Here is a 19,090-nt window from a genome sequence, read left to right on the forward strand (position 1 = left end):
AGCATTTGTTTTCCTTTGCCTGTTCACATCCCATAGTACTTATGGGATTACTACAATGGAAAGTGTTTCCTTTGAGCAGAGCCTTTCTCTTGTGTATAAGCTGTGTTATTTTGCTGTTCACCATGATGCTGCTTTATCATTTATTATTTTAATGCTTGATTCAAACTCATATATTTATTCCTGATCTGTTAGGATACGACTCTGTCTCCGTTCCTCGTGCAATGTTGTGTCTGCAAAGAAACTAAACCATAACAACCTTGCAGTACAGTATATAATACTGTAAAGAATGTAAACATGCACTGTATAGTGACAGAATTATTGGATTATGATGATTATGATTATGATGTTTTTTTCCTTGCTTATGAGTCAAGAATGTTGTTACACGTGGGGTGAGAACAATGGAGATTTAAGATCATATACAGCTATGACATGTGGACCTGCACTCAACTATAGCAGAGCTCCAATAAACAACCTGGTTATAAGGATTCATATCATAAGGATGACAAAAATTATAAAATTATAAATTCATGCACTAATTAGTCAGACAGTATACTTGTGCCATAGCCATTGCAAATAAGTATGTCAGAAGGGATTCTATACATGCTCCTACTGCATCTCATGCATGTCATGAACATCTGCACCTTAAATGGGGTCGGTGCGCTCTGGTTTCCATTTTCCTGCATTTCACCTGCCCACATCAATTCCCCACAGAGCTTTCAGCACTAACAGCCTTTATGTTCACCAACAGCCTGGCTCTTTGAGGAGCCGGCTTTGACGCCTTCTTACAGTGTTGCGTAATCTGCACCAGATTACTGTTCTTTCAACACAGAGGCTACTGCTACTTCACATATGTTTACATCTAAACTGCCACAAAGTTGATGCATTTGCAGACCTGACTGGAATTGGACTTTTGCTGCTGAAAACAGGAAACATGTGCTTCCTTTTGTGTCTTGAATATCTGACCTTTCTCCTTGAATTATGGGGTGCAGTGGTTGCTGTATCAAACGTTCATTTACTAGTTGATCTGCATGTCTTACTCCAGGTCATGACCGTGTTGTGGGTGGCGACCAAAAGAAGGGTAAAATAAGCTGGTTGCCAGCCTCAATCATTAATGCTGATTATAGCAAAATCCCTAACAATGTTGCAATCAGCTGCACGTGTTGCTTCATATGTGCTGTTTTGCCATTTAGCATTTTCAGTGTCAATAGTTCTTCAAATGACCTCAGTTACAAGAGTTTACTGAGCTGAACTGAGTTTACAGCCTGCACAGAAATATATAATAGAATCTCAAACATGATCATGATTCACTTCTCACAACAGTAATGGAGGGACTTTATTGCAGTTGGATTGGCTGTCCTTCCAGATTTGATGACATCATCTGTGACCAAAATAGGTCCTGCAGCAGCCATGTTCATGTATGCATAAAGTGGAACAGGGCCACATCTGTTTATGTCTCAGTCCTGGTGTTGTTGGCGTGTCCCTGTTGCTGATTGGCTCTTGTGTAGAAATGTGAAATGATAGGCGTGACGTTTAGACCAATCCTGTGAAAGGCAATAAGTGCTGCATTTACTTTACCTCGTAAATCATCAAGTTTGAATGTCAAATAGCCTATCAGTTTGTACTGACTCTAAATCACTTATATTCAAAGGTTTTGAATACATTTGTACAATATATTTTAGTGACAACTTTGAACGCACCATATGCAGACTTCATATGCACGTTTTCACAATTGTTCAATGGTGGCTTGTAAAAAGTACAACATTAACAAAGTTATTGTTATGATGAGTAGTATGCTCATGCTCTACTTCAGAGACCTGGAGTAGTGATAATTCCGATAGTCCCTGAAGGTATCACACATAGTTTTATATAGCCTGTGTTCCTCTGAACTGCGTGTACTCGGTCTCTCCGTCACAAGTGTCCGCCTGAGAGCCGCCGCCTCGGCCGGAGTGAACACTGTGTTCTGTCCGCTAACAGGGCTCCGCTGCCCGGGCATGCGCGGCCATGTTCGACCTAAGCGGCGGGTGGAACCTGTCCTTCGCCGGGTGCGGGTTTCTGGGGATTTACCACATCGGTGTAGCGAGCTGCCTGCTGGAGAAAGCGCCGTACCTGGTGAAGGGAGCCACCAAGCTGTACGGGGCATCAGCCGGAGCGCTGACCGCCGCCATACTCGCCAGCCAGGCATCCTTAGGTGAGACAGACGGATGGACGGATAGATAGATTTGTTTTATTTACTGTATATTTCTGTAATATTGTAGACACTTTTCTGCACCATTGGTTTGGGGGTTACAAAAGTTCAATTATATAAAAAATAATAATCAAAAAGTTATTAAAACTTAGTATTATTGTTTTTATTTTATTTTTTTTATTGGTTATTATCGGTTATTTTAGTCATTTATTTATTTAGTAATTTATTTACATCTGTATTTATTCACTCAACACATATGCTGTATTAATTTATATTAATAATAATAATATTATATTTAATATATATATCAAAGCCATCTTCATGAACAAATCTAATTTCATTTATTTTAAAATGTTGCTTTATGATTTAATTAGCTTTGGGTAAAAATCAGGTCATCGTTTCTGTGTTCTTGTTCCAAAGAACTAACTAATTACAGTTTACAGGAGATGTGATTGTTTTTTAGTATAGTAGTTGTAATAAGGTCGTAATATTAAATAAGTTCATTCACTATGAGACGTGTTCCCTGAATGAAGAGTTTATCAAAGCATTCCTTTAGGCAGAACTCTGTATGTACGTACTTCATGTAATCAAAGTGAAACCACTGCCGTGCAACCGCCGGGTCATAAGAGAAGATATCTGGTTTGACTCTTATACAGGCTGAGTCAGGAGAACATAAACTCACCATGATGACATGATCCTGCTGGTTTAAACAGCAGGTTGAAACAGTGCATCCATGTGATGATGTCACTATGGAGTCACACAGGTCACTCACTGTCTCCTCATGACCTGGGAATGTGGATTAAAGTGGGAAGCTCATGTTGTAGGCTGAGCGGAGTGAGTGCTTAAATGTTCCTCTCACTCAGGATGCTGAATTACACAAATCAAGCATCTCTAATATAGAATTGCAAACTCTGAAGAGGTTAATTTAAGATGCTGCAGCTTTTAAAAATGTGCTTCGTCCCTTCTGCTGAACCCCTTTCCCCTGTTTCTTCTAGCTACTTGCTGTGAAGATGTGATCAAGGTGGCGATGGAGGCCAGGAAGAGGAACCTGGGCCCCCTTCACCCTGCGTTCAACCTGGTGAAGGTGCTGAAGTCCGGCCTGGACCGTGACCTCCCCTCTGACGCACACGTGGTTTCCTCCGGCAGGCTGTGCGTCTCTCTAACCAGGGTGTCGGACGGGGAGAACGTGCTGGTGTCTGACTTCAGCTCCAAAGAGGAACTGGCCCAGGTGTGTGGAGGGGGGGGGAACAACAGAAGGACTAGGTTGTGTACTGTAGTCCTTTATGTGAGGGGCATCTGTGTTTGTTTTCTGGAGCAACCAGCCGGCCACAAATACAGGAAGTGTGAACCACGGCAAATGGATTTGCTGTAGTTAAACCATGTGCTCTCTCCACAGGCGCTGGTCTGTAGCTGCTTCATTCCGATCTACTGCGGCTTCATCCCTCCATCCTTCAGAGGAGTGGTAGGTCAACAGTTTCCTCTTTGGGTTGGAGATTTAATCACATGCCGACATAAAGAACAGTCAAATGTTTATGTGAACTGTATTCCAATATAATAACATTTGTGTATTCTTTGACTTTCAAAACTAACAGGAAGTTGAAGCTGCTTGACTTTGACAGACGTTACAGAGGCAAAGGGTGAAATGGGGGGAAAACGATCCATGAACTAAGTTTGTCCAAGACATCTCAGTATTGATTTGCCTTGAGTCTTACTTATAAGCTGCCGGCGGACTTTGACAGTGATGTCATCTCATGCAGAAAGAAGGGAGCAGGTCAGGCAGGAAGAGAGAGTTCAAGTCAAGTCAGCAGTGTTTGTAAAGCCTCCACATGGAACACAGTGTCTCTACGGGCTTTACAGGTCTCAGGTCTAACAGGTCATCAACCGATCCCCACCCAGCTCCAGATCTCTGCTTCAGAAACTCCCTTAAACCCTCAGCATGTAAGGAAGAATGTCTTTTCCTCAAATGGCTCAAGTGTCCCACAGGAGCCGTAGAAAAAGAAAGCCGATGTTAAACATTATCTTTATCTGTCTCTGCATCAAACTACACTCATTACTCACAACCAAAGCTGATACAAATGACTGAGGGTCATGAATACAAACATAATCAATGCGGTAAACAGGAGTTGCCAAGGAAACTAATCAGAAGGATAAGGATAACAGATGATGTCACAGCAGTAAAGATGTGTTAATGTAAAGTCATGCTTTCACTTGAGGCTCCATGGTGAGTGAGCGGCACAGAGCGTCTCTGTGCTCGTCACACTCGTCCCTCTGCGGTTCACGCTGCCTGAGATTCCTCGAATACACTCTGCTGTCACGGTGACAAAGTTCAGAGTGATAATGAGCTGCTGGGTTGAGTTGTTGTCCCTCAGTGAACAGAGTGTGCTTCTGTCTGTAGGCTTATCAGTGAATCCTGTACATTGAGCACACGTTGTACTTTGTGTCCCCCGCTGGCTCAGCCCACTTTGAAGTGTGACTCACTAACTCTGTCAACATATGAGGGTTCACTGAGGTGTCATGGTAACAGAGAGGGGAGGATGGAGGGTGTCTATGCATTTACTCTGACATGTGTGGAACGCTTGCTCCTTTTTTCTCCTACTACATCTCTCTGATGGCTTTAATTGCTATTGTTACTAAAGTTACAACGTTTCCTTTGTGCGTCTGTGTGTGTGTGTGCAGCGATATGTGGACGGGGGCATCACCAACAACCTGCCCCAGTCCGATCAGAAGAACACCATCAGCATCTCTCCCTTCTCAGGCGAGAGCGACATCTGTCCCCGGGACAACTCCACCAGCTTCCACGAGCTGCGCTTCACCAACACCAGCATCCAGATGAACCTGGGCAACATGTACCGACTCAGCAGGGCCCTGTTCCCTCCAGAGCCACAGGTACGCTACGATACAACGTCAGGGAGTGGGGGGCATAGATTGTGTGGTCCAGGAATCTAATGTGTGTCCTGTGTTGTGACAGGTGATGGCAGAGATGTGTCAGAGCGGCTACAAGGACGCGCTACGCTTTCTTGAAGACAACAGTAAGTCTCGTGTGTTTTGCTGCCGTTGCCCAGTTGCCTCTGTTGCCTCTGTTGCCTGTATTGCTGTAACAGTTGGTCATGTTGTTGCTGACAGATCTTCTGAGGCTGGAGTGTCCCTCAGCTGGACTCGACCCCGCAGAGAGCACACACACCTGCTGCTGCACCAACGCAGAGAGCACCAAGGACTGGCTACTGAGGAGACTCCGCCTCCTCGGGAAGCAGCACTGGTGGCTGGATGAGCAGATGGTTCTGCCCACGCCCATCAAGAAAGGTCTGCTGGTTGATGTTACTCGTTTAGTACTCGTGGTTTGTTGTTTACTAAAGTCAATGTGACAAAAACAGAGAATAAGAGAAAACAGAAATTTAAATTGATGTTTGTTTTTGTTCTGTGTGTGTGTGTGTGTGTGTGTGTGTGTGTGTGTGCGTGTTAGTGTTCTGTACGGCGTGTCAACATAAGGTCGGGCTGTACGCCAAAGTGTCAGACATGCTGCCAGTGAGAGTTGCCTCCTACATGCTGATGCCTTACACACTCCCAGTGCAGTCGGCCTACTCTGCAGCCCAGAGGTGTGTGAAGTCGTTTCCCCTTTAATCTAAATCATTTGGTACAAATCCAAAGCAACAGCAACACCAAAGACACACAGCAGGAAACAGCTGATGACCTCCAGTGACCTCTCTGCTCTGTCCCAGGTTTGTAGAGTGGATCCCTGAGGTGCCCACTGATGTCCGCTGGATGTTTGGGGTGGCAGGTGACGTTTACAGGCAGGCCAGGAAAGGAGCAACAGCTGATCCTAACAGGTGAGGAATGGATCATCACATCAGTTTTAGGTGTAGTGATCAATTATGAAATAGACTTCAATTTGAAACTTTCAGGAAAACTGTTTCTTCTCTCTCAGGTTGGTTTCTATACAAATCATTTATCACAACACAGCCAGAGTCAAGCTGGAGTGTGTAAAGATGTCTCATGCTCATACTCATGCTGGTCACAACCTCTCTTTTACTCACTGATCCTGTTTGAAACCCTGAGTCAAACACGTGAACATGTATGTGCTCGCTCGTCTCCACAGCGAGCCGTACCTGAGGAAGTGCCTGAGCGCTCCACCTTCATCCGAGTGCGACAGAAGTCTGGAGAGAGACAATCTGCCCGCCCTCTCCTCCCTGGACCTCCACGGAAGGTGCTGGGAGAGTCCCACATCTACCTCCTCCTCCTCTTCTTCCTCCTCCAGGCATCAGATTCCTGTTAGCCCCACCTCTCCTCAACAGGTCTGCTTCTTTGTCGGTTTGCCGGATGAACCGCAGAAGCCGGAGCAGGAGTGAAGAGACGAGACGACGGGACGCACGAGTCGCTCTGACTGAAACGTTTTGGTGAATACAGTGATGTCATCTCTGAACACTCCACAAGCTTCATCAACAAGTGTAACGTGTTTCCATGAGAGCTCTGGAGGACTAAAGAGGTTTTAATAAGACTCAGTTTGTCTGCTTTCAACCCTGCCTGTCTGCCTGACAATCAACCAATCAGCAGCATCCCTTCCTCTGTATGTTTGGGTGCAGCAGGGTGAAGGAGAGAGAGACAGGTCGGTTTACAGCGTCTGACTGAACCACAGTGAATTAAGTGCCTTTTTTTGAAATGTCTGTCTTCCATTGTGTGTCTGCTGGTTTTAAGAGTTGTGAGCTGAAATGTGCCTAAGAGAGTTTAGTGATTGTTGGAGTAATCATGACTCAGCTGGATTTCACAGTATTGACTGAATAAATACATTTCTTCAGCTTTGGCCTCATGCAGGAAAGTTATGAACACAATTGGAGCTGAGTCTGATCGCTGAGTCTGATCACTGAGTCTGATTAGTTTAGCATGAGGCGACTGTGAACTTGCTGAAAAGTGTTGAAAGTGAAATTTGAACAATTAAATTTGGAACTACAGGGTTAAGATAAATGTAAAGAAAGTAGAGAGAACTTCAAAGTTGTGTTTAAAGCTACGGTTGGTGACTTTTTAAAATCTTTATTGAATTCTTATAGGGAAGAAAAATCAGTGCCACCAATCAATCCAAGGCTCAGCCCAAAGTTAGCATCAGTGAGACACAAGCAGCCATGACTGAAGTGCATTACATCATCACGTGCTCAGCAGGAGAGGAGCTGTGAGACTGAACGGCCTCCCGTTCCATCAGAAACATGATTTAGCACTTTGCAACATCCTGTCGGCTAGGAAGAGAAAGTCAACATTCAGCTTGGATTAGAGTTTGGAAAGCAGAAATCTTAAACCGTCTGTAGCATCGTTCTGTCTCAGCCCATATGAACGTGCAGTAAGGAGCTTTAGCCTCTCTGATCTACCTGATGGCTGCTGGGAGTTTAGATTGAAACATTATATTGATGCCGTCTGTGCCAACACGACCAAGACAGAGACAAGAGAGACAAGACATTGTTATCCTCTTGTGTTCATCTTCATTTTACACCTGAATGTAAATGTTCTTGTGTTATTATTCTCTTCAAATGAAGTCATGTTGAAATGCTGTTTGGTGTGTTTTGTTCCTCAAAGCTTGATCCTCTCTTATCAAACAGTTATCACTTTGTTCTGATTGACATGTTAAGTTAAGCTGCATCAATGTTTAAGTGTCTCAGTTACAGAATCTGAAGTATTCAAACTCTAAAAGCATGCATGCACATTTATACTTCAGCACTGGGACATCAGCACCTCATGTCATTGCTGCAGTAGCTTTTAAATTTAAATGTAACGCTGAAGTACAGGGTGAGAGTGAGGAAGAGTATTGACCTTGACTGGGATGAGCAGGAAGATACAAAATACAATCTGCTCCAATTGTCAAACCAAAGATCAGCCGGAGCAGACGAAGGTGCAGAGTCATCAGGCAGAGGTCCAAACACAGGGAAGCACGGGTCAAAGTCCAGAGAGAGCAGGAGAACAAACAGGTGTGACGCCTGAGATCGGGCAACAACAAAGGCAACTGCTAGAGACGACACAGGGAGGAGGGAATGAGGGAGTGAGAGTGTGTGTGTGTAGACTACACAGTGAGGAGAGTCAGTGTGCAGCAGAGTGAGCAGGCTGGCCTCTGATTGGCCCTCAGCATGGCAGCTTTACTGACATCAGTTGAAGAGACAATTGAAACAATACAGTCCTCAACAAAAATGGCATTGATGGAGGTTGATGCAGACTCCTTAGTGTACTTTGACACTGAACACAACAAATCATCCCCACTGAACAAACTCTCTCTCTCTCTCTCTCTCTCTCTCTCTCTCTCTTTCTGTATCAATAAACGATCTCCAAAATGTCACGTAACTCTACGCTCACTGCCCTGTCAAATGCTTTCTCCGATAAAAATATATTTAAAAAAAAGAATAGAGTAGAATAGAAGAGAAGAGAATATGTTTCTTCCTGACCAGTTGGTGGCAGTACTTCATCATTTGGTGTCGTTGTTTGCACGCCATCATAAACCCTGACGAAGAAGAGGAGGAAGCTCCCCCCCTGCCCCTCTGCATTGTGGTCCTGCACTTTCTGACACGTGAAGCGACCGAAGCTCACCGATCATGTCACCAATTCCCGTTAATCGGGACGAAGGGGAGGATGAGGAGTGGATCGCGTTCCTGTCTCTGTACAAAGAGGCGCTGCACTCCTCTGGAGTCCCTCAGATCTACTGGAGGAGTCTCTACTGCAAGATCACCAAGGAGGTATGACTCAGACTCTCTCTACACGCTGCTCTCCACTCAGACGATGGACAGAAAAGTGCGTTTAGGAGGAAATATTGCGCTTTTGTGTCTGTATTAACACACTTAAACAAATAAGCACTAAAGCGTTTAGTTCTTAAAGCTACAGTACTTTCTAGTTGGCCTGTTTTATGAATTCCATCAATGTTAAACACTTTTAATTTGTTTTTAAAGTATACAGTATATTACACATGAAGGAATGAAAACCAACAACTTCTCTAATAAATTCTATATAATAATTTAAATTTGAATTTGATCCTACTGGAGCTACAACTGTGCCTCCATAACACAACAGCAGAGCCTACAGACAGAATCATGATGAAGGTTATTGGTTGATCTGTGTACATTTATGCCACAACAAACTCTCTACACCTCTGTAAGACACTTCTATATAATATGATACACAAACAAACCTAGAAACTTAATGAGAACACCAAAAGTCTTACACCAGCACTCAGCGTTAAAGAAAGTAGAACAGAAATAACAAGAACAACAACAGGAAGGAAGGAAACACCAACTGTTATCTGATCTGGGTCACCTCCCACCTGCTGAGTCTATAATGGAATAGATGTGACTTGATATTGTAGAGAGGAAACTCTAAGGCAAAAACAGCCAAAGTCTCCCAATTCTACAGTGATTCCTCCCTTCTTAGTGTTTGAAGTTACATAACCTGCTCAGTTATGCTGCCAAACCAGACTGAGAGTCCAACACACAGAAACCTCTGCTAACAGAAAAAGCAACGATTTGCATATAAGAAATCGGTGGATAAGAACGTCTTCCATGTTGTGAGTGTGTTTGTCTAGATTAGAACCAAAGAGGTTTTAAAGTGCCATGTGTCTGTGGTGAGAGGCCGTCAGTCTCATTCTCTCTCATCTGGCACAGATTTACGATGCGGGGGAATATTTTGGAATCCTGCATTTCCAACAAGAAGACGAGGAGGAAAATCAGGAGGACGCATCTGAGAACACAGAGAAGAAAGAGATCAACCTGAGAGCAGAGACCAGAGCTAAGGTGGTCGTAACCCGGGAGAGTGGGCTGCAGGTGTCAGAGCCGACCAGGTGAGGGCGACAAAGGACCACAGACAGAAGTTGTAGCAGATTTATGCACGTCTCTGAACCTTGACTCGTGAATCTGTGCTCATAAACGACTTAGCCAATCACAGAGGCTCACTTTATACCCAGTCATGATTGCGTCATAGTTACCTATTTACCTGCAGAATGTTTTAAACGTTGCCAGTCTTACATTGCTCCCTACAACAAACAACACCAAAGTTGGCCGTCCAAATAAGAGAAGAGAGAGAAAATGATCAATCTCACTTTATTCAAAGCAAAAATCTGAAAAATGTCCTTGGTTAACATTCAGTTTTCAACTCAACAGCTCCGTCCCAGGTGTGTTTCCTCCTGGGTCTGATGGTCTGTTGTTGTTAGTTTGCTTGTTTGTTATGATTATGAAATCATTTGTGATGTTTTGGAATGAGTCAAAAAAGAATCACATCACTCTGCAAAGACAAATGGAACAAAGACGCATCGAGTCAACCCCCAGAGAAGAACAGTTTTACTTCAACCAGGACAACAGATGACATTTAACTTCTCACACTGTTACGACACACACACACACACACACACACACACACACACACACACACACACACACACACACACACACACACACACACACACACACACACACACACACTGTGTTTCATTTGCATGTTTGTGATTTTGTCTCTCATTGGACCATGATTCCATTAGTTTAAAGTTTTTGTTGTACTTAACCTCTAAGTCCTTGATGGAGGCGCTTGATCTCCTCCCAGCTGGTGGATGAGACGTCAGATGAGAAAGTGACTCCACTGAGGGAGAGGAGCTGCTGGATGGGGATTCCACTCTGCAGAACAGGAGGTCTTTGAAACCCTAATAAGCTATATTACAAAAATGTATTTGCTAACATGGGAGGCATCAAAGAAGCTGGACCATCTGTCCTTCGTGTCTTTGATGCTCATGTGTCTTCTATGTGCTATAGTTCTGCACATTTGGTCGATGGCTTCGCTGTCTTCCTTCTTTGATTGAGCCGATTGTTGGTGTGGGTCTCACTCTTGTTCCTCCTTGCTGCCTCCTGCAGGATAGTTTGGGGAAACACAGCTTCTCCTTTCTGCTTTGTCTTTATTGCTGTGATTGCTTCAGGCGCTGTCTTTATACTCCTTGGTGCCCTGTGCCCCTCAGGGTGTTTATTCTTCAGTCAGTTCCAGGTAACATCAGGAATTCCAAGACTTCAGAGCTTGGACCTGTGATGTCCCATCTTGTGTTTATGATCATCCTTCCCTCCAGCTCTCCTCCAGTACATCGGTGCTTCTTGACTAAAGCCTCTGCCAGCTAACTGAGCTAACGGCCTGTGGGGAGGGTCGCACAACAGGATGTTTGAGAGAGAAAGGTGAAAGGTGTCTCATGTCTTTGGCCCCATTGAGTTCTGGTGTTAGTGCGGATGAGGACTTTCTGTTCCTCACTCCTTGTTGATTCCCTCCGGTTTAGTCTCTACATCCTGTGCTTCTCTGCTTCCTGGTTCTTGTCCCGGTGTTTAGTTCCTCTCTGGTTCCTGTATTCTGCTTCTGCTTCTTGCCCTGGTGTTCCGTGTTCCTCTTGTTATTCTCTGGTTCATCCTCGTTTCTGTCCTCGCTGTGTTTGTTAGTTTGCTTTGTGTTTGTCGTCCTCTGTCGTCCTCGTCCTCTGAGCTGTTTGTGCTCCAGTATTTGTGTTCACCTTTTAGTCCTGTGGCTTTGGTTGCCTGATCTTTGAGTTTCTCCATTCTGTCAGTCAGTTAGTGATCTGTGTTCTCCCTTTGTCTCTTGTAGTTTCTTGTGTTGTCTCTTTTACCATTTCAGTGTCTGTCATTAAAGACAGCTTTTGGATGGATACCACACATTTCCTGTGTGGTATCCATCTACCCTCCCTCTCTCTCAGTATGTGCTGACTTCGTTACACCATTACTCTTTGGTGGAATGCAGAAGTGCAGTGTTTCCTGACTCTCAGCTCCTCAGGCCCTTGTAGTTTTATACACACATAAATCACCTTAATGTCATTTGTTAATCACAGTACATCAATCATAAGTGCTGTTTCTTACAGAGGAGTCCTGGGTTCCTTCCTCTATGCCATCTTTTCATCGTTATTAGTGAGATTCTTATTTCACAAGCTCATCAATCACTAATCCAGTGTTTTGAGTTTCTACACGCACATTCTGTGTTCACACACTCATTCTAAGAAGCTTTTCACATACCTTTGTGATTTAGATTGACTGTACCCAGTTAACCGTCTTCACGTTCACACATTAAGCCCAAACTTATTTTTCAATGTATGTGTGTCTTCTTTGTGTTTGTTCCTGGTTGGTGCACAGGCGAGTCCACGCCTCTCGGCACACGATTCCTCCTCTCACATCCTGTGCGTTGCAGATAGTATAGAAGTGCTGCATCTTCCAATATTTGGCGATGGTTTGCCAGTGGTGATCTTCTCTCTTATTTGGCAGACTTTAGCTTCTTTGCATCCTTTTTTGTAACGAGCACGTTGCACTCGTGTTGGCTTTGCTGTGACACACCTCCACTGTGTTGTGTGGCGGTTGTGACAACACACTTCAAAGGGGTGAAATGTGAAGTTTGACGTTCCTGGTGAAAGATGATGTTCCTTCATTTAGCAGCGTGAGATCTTTCTATTGACCTGTTCTCCACAACCAGGAGTTCTCTCTTCTCAGCTTGTTGTCATTTACAGTTCAACGCCCTCAGACTCCATAAGAAACATTAAAGAACGAATTATATGCTGATCATTTAGATTCCAATTATTTGATCCTGAATTAGATCAATCAATCGTTCTATTTTTAAGTTTCAATTCTCTGTTTAAGTCCGGGGAAACCCAGGATTAATTGCTCATTCATTTGGCATTGAAGACACACTCATATCAATATCTACAGCGTTCACACACTCACACACATGCATCCTTGAGAGGTTTGAGTTTAGTTCAGGGACAGAGTGGGAGGAACAGTATGTCCTGTTAGCGCAGAGGCTTTAAGCTCCACAATTCACACGCCTGACAGGCCAGAAACACACTCTCCTAACGCTCCACACTCTCCCCCTGTGCCGGCCCCACTCAGTATAACTACGTAACTGAATGATGAGCCTTCAACGCGGTCCCTAGAAACTGTGTAGGTTACACAGAGGATAGCGTGGGAGGTCTGGATGTAGAATGTTCCCTGAACTCCTCCTTAAGTATCCAAACCAAACAAAGGATCATAAAATACTGAGTGTCTGTGAAGTAACTGATTACCTGCTGTGGTCCTGAGAAACCGCTGAGCGAAGACCTTCTTATCCACAGAAGGGGGGGGGGGGGGGGGGCCCTGCAGGAAAAGTTTGGGAACAACTGGATGAAGCCTTGAGAAGCAGATAACGCCGAGTGCTGCATTCTGGGTACTAAAGCTGAACTCTCTCTTAATGAGCATCTGTCCCTGTTCTTCCTTATTTGCCCCCTTGGTGTCTCCAGTGTTTTCCTGGTTGATCATGCGTGGACGTACCGAATGGATCACGCCCGTCGGCAGCTGGAGGAGATCCCTGGTCTTCTGCAGAGAATGGCCAGCCTCATGGGGGTGGACTTCCATGGAGAGACCCCTGACCCAGATGTGGTGGAGCTGGTGATGGAGCGCATGTGGAAGTACAACCAGACGTATAACGTCTCCCAGGGTGTAAGTTAGGAAGCATCATCCTCAATCAGTGCATCAGATCTGTTCTTGTTTCCAACTGGTTCATTTTAAAGCTGCCTCGCTGTCCCTAAAGGGTTAAACCCAGTCTGAATGAACTCTGTCTATGCACGAGCAAGAGCCTCTCCTCTCACACTCTCATACCCTCCATTGCCAGCAAATGTAAATAATTGTACGAGTAAAATAGTCCAACCTTTTGTAAACAGCAAAAGTATTGTTGTGCAGCAGAACTGCAGCGCTGAGGTTATGAGTTATTATTAATTGATTTTGGTAAAGGAAACTGGTCTGCCCACAGTTTCCTGCCTTCTCTTCCGTTCTTCTCGCTTCGATTGCCTCCAGGTGCAGAAACGTTTAACACAGACGAAAGCACAAGTAATTGATGACTGTTCAAATGTTGGATGAATAAAAAACATAAAATCTAAAAAATAATTGATATAGGGAGGGGGAGCAGACTGCTGCAAGGAAAGTGTGTGTGTGTGTGTGTGTGTGTGTGTGTGTGTGTGTGTGTGTGTGTGTGTGTGTGTGTGTGTGTGTGTGTGTGTGTGTGTGTGTGTGTGTGTGTGTGTGTTACATCAGGGCTCCATTGGTAACCCTGTGTGAGGAAACCTTGAAACCGGTGTGACCTATGATTGGGATAATAAATTGCCGTTACACTTATGGGGGAAAATGATGATGCGTACCTAACAGAGAGTGGGTCAGTTATGTGAATCTCCCTCTTCCTCCCCCTTAACCTCCTCCTTCTGTCCTCATGCTCAGTCAGCAGAGGAGAAGGTTCCAGTGTGGTACATCATGGATGAGTTTGGCTCTCAGGTGCAGCACTCTGACCGGCCCAGCTGCTGCATGGTCCCCTTCTTCTACATGCAGGGTCAGCTGACCTACACTGTGATGTGGCCTCTGCAGGACCTACAGGAAGGAGGTGAGAGCAACACACACCTGCACTCATCAAACACACGGATGCAGTAGTAACCATGGTGACTGCAAGAAAGCATGTTGACAGTCAGTGCAGCATGTAAACGGATCATATTAAGGTCACAGTGTCCAAAGTTACCATGGACCTTCCACAACAAGCCCCCTCTCTGAAGATGGTTCTTCCTCTAGCTCAACTTCAGTTATGCCACAACACACACACACACACACACACACACACACACACAGCCTCTTTCCTTGCAGCCCACTTCCTCTTAATGCCATCTTAGTCAGACCTTTCAACATCCCATTACCATGGAATCATCCGTTGTTTTTCAGCTCTGTGCAGGTGCAGCTCTGGTGTAACATTGCTTTAATGCAACCATTTATCTATCTATCTATTCTCTGTTCAAACTCTCTCTCTCTCTTTACATGACATTTACACGGTTAGCATTTCCTGGGTTTCATCATAATCCCTCATACATGGCAACAGATTCTTTTGCAGCATTCCGTGTGTACATACTGTATTTTATCTTTAACAACCAGTGAGGTGTGTTTGTCCCTTGGTCTCAGAGCTTATAGTGGACAGGGGAGGGACCTCCATCTTTGCTCTCTTCTATGCCCCACATGCTCTGCAGCGTGAGCCTTTCTCACGGAGCCAAGCCTGAAAGAGCTTCACAACTTCCTCTCCATTACAAAACTAAACTGCCTTCTTATCACCGTTACAGATGAAGTAACACGTGATTACGCTTATGGAGAGACAAACCCCCTGGTAAGGCGATGCCGTCTGTTTCCATGGAAACCCACTGACCTACAAGAGGTCAGCAGCTTCACCACTGAGCCTGCAGACTTATACTATGAGGTGAGGACAAAGTCAGGTTTAGATTTATGTTCTGTAAGACTTTAAATGAGAAAAACAGGGCGCATCATAGGCGGCGGTGGGAGAAAAGAGAAGAAAAAAATGACTTTACTAATCATGAATGCCTACCTTTATGATGTGTATGTTCACACTTTCTGCTCTTCTGTTCTCTGCATCTGATTCTCAAGGACATATTAGTGGAGAACAAGGAAACTCTTCCTACAGAGATCAAACCCCACACTGTGCCCAAGGATCAAATCCTCAAGTAAGTCCATCATCTCAATAACACTAACGTTGGAGCTCCAGATATGTAACCAGGACACCTCTTGGAAGCGATGAGTCGTATGGAATGAAACAGAACTTAATGGAAAGGTATTTCTTGTTGTGTTGTTATTCCCTCATTATCTGCCCCTTTACATCTGCCTGCAGGGTTTATGCTGACATCTCTCAAGTAGGGAACAACCTGACACACCCACGTTTCCAGCTCACAGAGGATGAAGAGGAGGCTGATATTATTTGGAAATGTAGTCACATCAAAGACTACAAGTCAGTAAGAAAACACACAAACATAAACACACATAGGCCACTGATCAAAGTTTATTTCTGCACTAAATCCCACTAAAGCTCGCTTTATATGGCTCCAATAGAACTGTAGGGCCTCAACATGGTGGCTGAGATCATGCAGTCCTTTGAAACCAATTATTTATATTTCAATCAAAGTGACTGTATACCCTGTATGTTAATATATTGAGTTATTGTCAAATTCAAAGGAGACAATTTACCAGAGACTCCAAATGGGTTTTGTGTGAAGAAAGTTCTCCTCTTGAAACAGGAAGTTGAGTGAGGAGCAACCTCACGTCATGCTCAACCAGTTCCCCTGTGAGTACATCGTCACGGCGAAGGACTGCATGGCTGCTGTGGCCTGTCGATTGAAAGGCGGCCCGGCAGCAGATTGGCTTCCACGGACGTTCAACCTCTACACAGAGCTTCCTCAGTTCATCAAACACTATCAAGAGAGACAAGAGAGGTGAGAATGTTAATGCCACACCACATGAACATCTTGTTGCCACTCTGACATTGTGCCTCTCTAAGCTTTACGTCCTGTGGAATGGAAAATAATAACATTGTTTATTCTTATAATCTTATCACATGCATGAATGAAACTTCTCACACTGATATGAAACGTATGAAGCACTGTCCTTGTATGTTGGAATGTTCTCACACAGGTGTCCTCAGTTACAATCTTATCATAAACTAGATACTGCAGGCCCACAATCCATCTGCTCACTCCCTAACCTTGACCACAGCTCTGAACCCCCCCACCCTCATAACTCAGTGTCTGCCTGCGTACCTCTGTCTGTCCCTCCCTGGTGCTCCAGCTGTTCAGACTCAGCAAACAACAACACAGACAAAGATGGACTGTAGTTTATTATTCACCATCAGATTCACACATTTCCATGACATCCTGGTCTATACTGATGAAAGGTCTCTGTCTTTCAGGGGAGAAGATAACCATTGGATCTGTAAACCCTGGAACCTGGCTCGTAGCTTAGACACACACATCACTAACAACCTGGATTACATCATCAGGCAGAGAGAGAGTACACGAAAGGTATACAAACAAATATTCAACCACCAGCTTGCCTAAGTTTGACATATTAAATGTGAAATGTCAGAGTAATGGCAATAATGAGGTTGTTGCCTTCTTTTGTGTCTCATTTGTGTGTTTTTGTGTTTGCTTGTGTCTTTGTCCTCCAGGTTGTGTGTAAGTACCTTGAAGATCCGGTGCTGTTTAACAGGGAGGAGGTCGGGATGGTGAAGTTTGACTTTCGCTACATGGTGATGCTGCGCTCAGTGAAGCCGCTGCGTCTCTACGCCTACAACGTCTTCTGGCTGCGCTTTGCTAATAGGTGAGACATGCACACAGTCATCTATTCATTAGTGTGTGTGTGTGTGTGTGTGTGTGTGTGTGTGTGTGTGTGTGTGTGTGTGTGTGTGTGTGTGTGTGTGTGTGTGTGTGTGTGTGTGTGTGTGTGTGTGTGTGTGTGTGTGTGTGTGTGTGTGTGTGTGTGTGTGTGTGTGTGTGTGTGTGTGTGTGTGTGTGTGTGTGTGTGTGTGTGTGTGTGTGTGTGTGATGAAGTCCTGAGCCTTACCTTGACCCCCTTTGTCTCCCACATCCAGACTTTTCTCTTTGGACCATTTTGACGATTACCAAAAGCACTTCACTGTCATGAACTATGCAGAGGGAGTGGAGCTCAAACAGGTTCTCTTTCATTCATCCCTGTCTGTTCTTCTTCTACTGCTTTGGTCTGTTGACTTAATGCATATTTGTAATCGGTCAGAAATGCCATTTATCTACCATTAGTTTGAAATTATTTTCTACCATAGACATATACATGCTATATAAATACATGAAATGAAAGTTTAGATGTATTTTCATAAATATGCAGTATAGCTGTTCTGTCATTAACAGGTTATAATCTCTAATATCACCGTCTCTTTCCCTTTAGATACACTATGATGACTTCATCCCCATGTTTGATCAGCAGTATCCTCAGTATCCATGGAAGGAGGTCGAGGTAACTTCTTCCCAAAATCACTCATGCGCCCCAAAATAGCAATATACTGAAGGATGTTTATAATCTCCGAGTCCTCACAAGTAATGACAGCTGATGGATGTCTGTCAGCATATTAACACCCTTCACCCCTCCTGGCTCAGCTTCATTCAGTCAGTGTGTCTTGCTGCGCTTATCAAAGATATGGAGAACTCTTCGAATCCTATTCATTCTGTCCATGTGTACGATTTACTCATGTATTCTCTCACAGCCGAGACTTCTGTATGTCTGTACGATTGTCTCCTTGACCAGGTCTCCATTAAATCAATTTAAATAAGATGAACATGTACCCCACAACTCCCTGGTGGCCTAGGTGGTCTTTGAGTACTTACAGCAGACAAGTGGGGGTGATCTTTCACCTGTCAAAACCATTGCACATACTTTTACAGATCAACATATATACCTGTGCCTGGATTTTGATTCTCTAACAAAGGGGCTGCGTGGATTTTCCATTTAACATTTAAAATCAGTCCATAATTGTGTCTCTTTCTCTTCATCTCCTCTTTCTCACAGGGAGAAGTGTTTAAAGCAATCAGGGAGCTCTTCCAGGCCACCTCTTCACGACCGCCTCCATATGGCATCGGTGCCTATCCATCATCTCGGGCCATCTACGCCTTGGACATCATGCTCAAGTGGAGTACAGGGGACAATGGTAAGCATTAGATCTCTGCATCAATCAGTTAAAATTGTTCATGTTTGAATTATCCAGCTAAGTAGTTTCCACAGGCGGCTGTCCACACAGAAACGCCTAAAAAAACACAAGAAAACCAGAAAACAATAAAGACGCTGCAGCCTCCATTATGGAAACTCATCCTGACCTCTTTCTTTCCTCTGATGTTGTGTCAGGTGAGCGAGTTATGCAGCCTCAGATTCTGGAGGCCAACTTCAGTCCAGACTGTGCCCGGGCCTGCCTGTATCACCCCTCCTTCTACAACCACATGTTCCAGACGCTGTTCCTGGATCAGCCTGAGGAATGCCCCGTCACACAGATCGTATGATGATCTTTGTATCTTTCTTCCTCCGCACAAATAAAGTTACGTTTTTGTCTCATTTGTTG

At 44.4% G+C, this 19,090-nt stretch overlaps 2 protein-coding genes across 2 annotated transcripts; both read left to right on the plus strand.

Moving 5' to 3' along the window:
• Positions 1-1,888: 1,888 nt before the first annotated feature.
• pnpla3 (patatin-like phospholipase domain containing 3) lies at positions 1,889-7,715 on the plus strand. The gene is made up of 9 exons (XM_076167368.1): positions 1,889-2,188; positions 3,181-3,413; positions 3,582-3,647; positions 4,862-5,071; positions 5,154-5,214; positions 5,309-5,485; positions 5,646-5,778; positions 5,902-6,009; positions 6,279-7,715. Exons 1-9 carry the CDS (start codon positions 2,002-2,004, stop codon positions 6,526-6,528), a joined length of 1,425 nt encoding a protein of 474 aa, XP_076023483.1. The 5' UTR covers positions 1,889-2,001; the 3' UTR covers positions 6,529-7,715.
• Positions 7,716-8,668: 953 nt separating this feature from the next.
• ttll12 (tubulin tyrosine ligase-like family, member 12) lies at positions 8,669-19,083 on the plus strand. The gene is made up of 14 exons (XM_076167487.1): positions 8,669-8,886; positions 9,805-9,980; positions 13,440-13,638; positions 14,410-14,569; positions 15,288-15,421; positions 15,607-15,683; positions 15,848-15,964; positions 16,251-16,445; positions 16,919-17,030; positions 17,177-17,328; positions 17,600-17,681; positions 17,929-17,997; positions 18,547-18,685; positions 18,880-19,083. Exons 1-14 carry the CDS (start codon positions 8,746-8,748, stop codon positions 19,029-19,031), a joined length of 1,905 nt encoding a protein of 634 aa, XP_076023602.1. The 5' UTR covers positions 8,669-8,745; the 3' UTR covers positions 19,032-19,083.
• Positions 19,084-19,090: the final 7 nt, after the last annotated feature.

Source organism: Genypterus blacodes, unplaced genomic scaffold (genome assembly GCF_046128005.1).
Source record: "Genypterus blacodes isolate CSIRO-AG114 ecotype Tasmania unplaced genomic scaffold, CSIRO-AGI_Gbla_v1 ptg000158l_1, whole genome shotgun sequence".
NCBI classification, from domain to species: domain Eukaryota; kingdom Metazoa; phylum Chordata; class Actinopteri; order Ophidiiformes; family Ophidiidae; genus Genypterus; species Genypterus blacodes.